Raw genomic sequence first — 3,144 nt, 5'->3', positions numbered from 1 at the left:
CCTTAACAGCTTCGTACAAATACGTAGTTGAGGGACTAGTTCCCAAGTTATTGTTCTCATTATATTTTTATATATATAACAGCGTTATTGCTGAACTTTCAAATATCTGTCAGCAGTGGAAATCTAATCAGCTGTTAACAGATGAAAAGCACCAAAATATTTACCAAAGCTTAGTTAGAATCATATTTGTAGTTTAGCATTTCCTGGGTATTTATAATTTCTGTTATTTTTAAAAGTACAAATTGATCTTCTGTAATAAAACTGATAGCAGTTGCCAGTGAGTCTATGTTCAGTATTTAAAAAGAAATTTAATTATTTTATTATGCAGTAGCACTAAAACTAGCCTAGTTAACGTAATGTATATTGAAGAGACAGAAGATAGTCATCTTTTAGGAAAAAGATAGAATTTGTTATCAGATTTGTAAAGAAAGTTTAATAATGTATCACTGCCTGAGATAAGGAAGATTGTAACAAGAAAATAAGAAATAATAGTAATAAGGAAAAAATGAAAATGAAGGAAATAATATAAAAACGAGATAATGAGTGTAAATAATCTTATCTAAAGTGAATGGATGTTGATATAAAGTATTTTGGAGTGTGGAAAGATATGTTTTTGTAGGAAAATTTTATTTCAGCTTTTAAAATAGAACCTGTTTGTATATCTTTTCTTCACTGATAGTCTTTCTCTCTACCTTTCCAGTGCATTCATCAAGATGACTGGCAGATATAGCCGAACATACAGCCGTAAAAAAGCTGCTCCACCCCCTATCAGCCAGTTTGACAAGCTAGTGACTGAGCCGGGTGGCAGCAGCACCAAGCCCTCGGCAACCAAGACTGCCGGACATGTGGGCAAGTGGGGGATTACGTCATTCACATCAATCAGGAGCATCAACGGAGGCTTTGGTTAGTACCCAGAATCCCCCTTCCCTATCTCCTTCTTATTTTGAGAAATGTAAAGTGATCAGAGTGCTCAGTTTGTTTGTTTGAGTTTCTTGATTATTTTGGGGGTATTTTGGATAATTTCGTATCAGCTTTGAATGTGTATATCTTGCTGTACAAATGGAGGTAAGTTTTCCTGTTTGTAATCTTTAATTTATTTTGGTTCCCCAGTGGCAAGTATTCCAAGCTGCATAGTGCATTTAATGTTGTAAAATGATATGTATATATAATGTATTTATAATTTTAACTTCCAAAAAAAATGTTTAATGATCATAGATTAAAAATGGTGTATATATGTTTTAAGTGATTTATTTATGAAAGTATTATATCTGGAGTGAACCATTTTGGATTGTGTGCTGTTCCTACTTTGATGTTTGTTGATAGGAAGAAGCGGATGTGTTTTTATCTCGCTGACACTAATTACATACCTACTCTCTTTGCAGGCAAGGATGACAGCAATAAGAGGTCTCACCCAGACGACTCCCCCCCATCGAGTATTGCTGACGATGCGTTCAGCTTTGATGGTGGGAGCACAGCCAATGGGGCATCACTTCAGGTGAAACCTCCAAACTCCACATACAGTAAACCCCGAAAGTTTTTCAAAAGTAGAAATGTGGATGCGGTGAGTGAGCCCGTTGCCGCAAAACCCAGTATTATAGAAAAGACTCGAGCCAAAGGATATGATGGGCTGAGTAACCTGAAAATACCGCCCTTGTCCTCCTTTGAGACCCCAGACTCGAGTCAGGGGACAGTGAAAGACAGTGTTGATTTGTCAGACCAAAGTGCTTTTGACAAACTTGTGACAAGTGGTGGAAACAAATCAAACTTCACAGAGGCTCCAAGTGGCCAGAAATCTAGTAGTGGGATCAAGCTAAAGATTTTCAAAAGTCGAAATGTGGCCTCTTGTTCTCAGGAAACCTATTCTAGCACAGTGGAGCTGCCCAGTGACGACTCCCGTGCGAACAGCGCCTCAACAAGCGTGGCCAGTTCTCCATCCACAAAAGACTTGAGTGAAGAGAACCGAGATTCATCGGAGGAGCTCATGCCCTCCAGCTCCCCGCCGGCAGAGTACAAAGAATCCCAAGTCAGTTCAACATCTCTCATATCACAACCGAATGCTTACCATTCTCCTGAAAGACTTGCCTCACCAGACAGGACAATTAACTCGACTTACGATTCTAGTTTTGAGTTTGCGGGACTGGTGGACCAGAGAACTGGGTTGCCAATTTTAGGTGAAGATAGTGACTATAGCTTTTCAGGTACCAAATCAAACAGTGAAAATCCCCAGTTAGGCAGCAAAAGAACCTATGGTACCAAAGTCTCAAAATCTCGAGAACTGAACAAATACATCAGCAACAAAATGGTCTCATTGTCAGACATTGATACTCAACCTAATACATTGAGTGAAGTTTGTAGTGGTTCCTTAACTGATGATTTTGATATATTTGGTGTGGGATCAAGTGACTTCACAGAACCACAGAAAACCCCTCCTCCAGTCACAGGGAGAGTGGACAGTCCCACTGTTTCTTCAGGGGGAGGAGGAGAGAGTGATAACTTTGATTTGTTTAGTACGGATTTTGATGAAAATGATATTGAAGACCGGACCAATATTGATTGTGGGACTGGGGTGTTGCCAGTCCAAAAAGACTCTCCTTCAATGGGTGCCACACAGGAAATGGAGGACTTGCTTTTCTCATCTCAGGGTTCATTAATGACTACGCAATCGTCCGCCACTTCCTCCTGTGCATCTTACAAGAGAAGTAATTCCACCAAGTCTGAGCCTGAGGGCGTGAAGAAGCCAGAGCAGCCGCCACTGGTCAAGAAGCGCAGCATCTTCAAGAGCCGTGATGCCGACCGAGATGCAAAGAAGAGAGCAACATACAGACACAAGTGGCATGACCAGGAGGAGAAGGATGATGCAGCTAAGGAGAAGCCAACTCTGCAGAGCAGTCAAAGTGTGACCTCAGCCGCATCCTCCTTTGATGACTTTGACTTTGACCCTCCGGCCACCCTCAAGAGAGTCCAGACGTGGCCTGGATCCTCATCAACTGCTGATATGGATGACTCCTATGACAACCAAACAGTGACCAGTGTCAAATGTGCAAAGAATGCAAAACAAGTAAGAAATTTTCATGTTTTTTTTCATTCACTTCTACTTATTACAGCAGTGTAAGAGGGTTGAGGAATGTAATGTGTCTAATTAAC

At 40.6% G+C, this 3,144-nt stretch overlaps 1 protein-coding gene across 1 annotated transcript in view; it reads left to right on the top strand.

Moving 5' to 3' along the window:
• The window catches only part of LOC119591922 (protein wings apart-like), a gene marked incomplete at its 3' end in the record, with an annotated part of 17,563 nt that overhangs the window by 9,446 nt on the left and 4,973 nt on the right, over positions 1–3,144 (top strand). The window contains 2 exon segments of the mRNA XM_037940676.1: positions 701–903; positions 1,383–3,058. Of these exon segments, the coding sequence (XP_037796604.1) occupies positions 714–903; positions 1,383–3,058 (1,866 nt within the window).

This window comes from Penaeus monodon, chromosome 29 (genome assembly GCF_015228065.2).
Source record: "Penaeus monodon isolate SGIC_2016 chromosome 29, NSTDA_Pmon_1, whole genome shotgun sequence".
Lineage (NCBI taxonomy): Eukaryota > Metazoa > Arthropoda > Malacostraca > Decapoda > Penaeidae > Penaeus > Penaeus monodon.
This window is presented reverse-complemented; position numbering and strand designations above follow the sequence as displayed.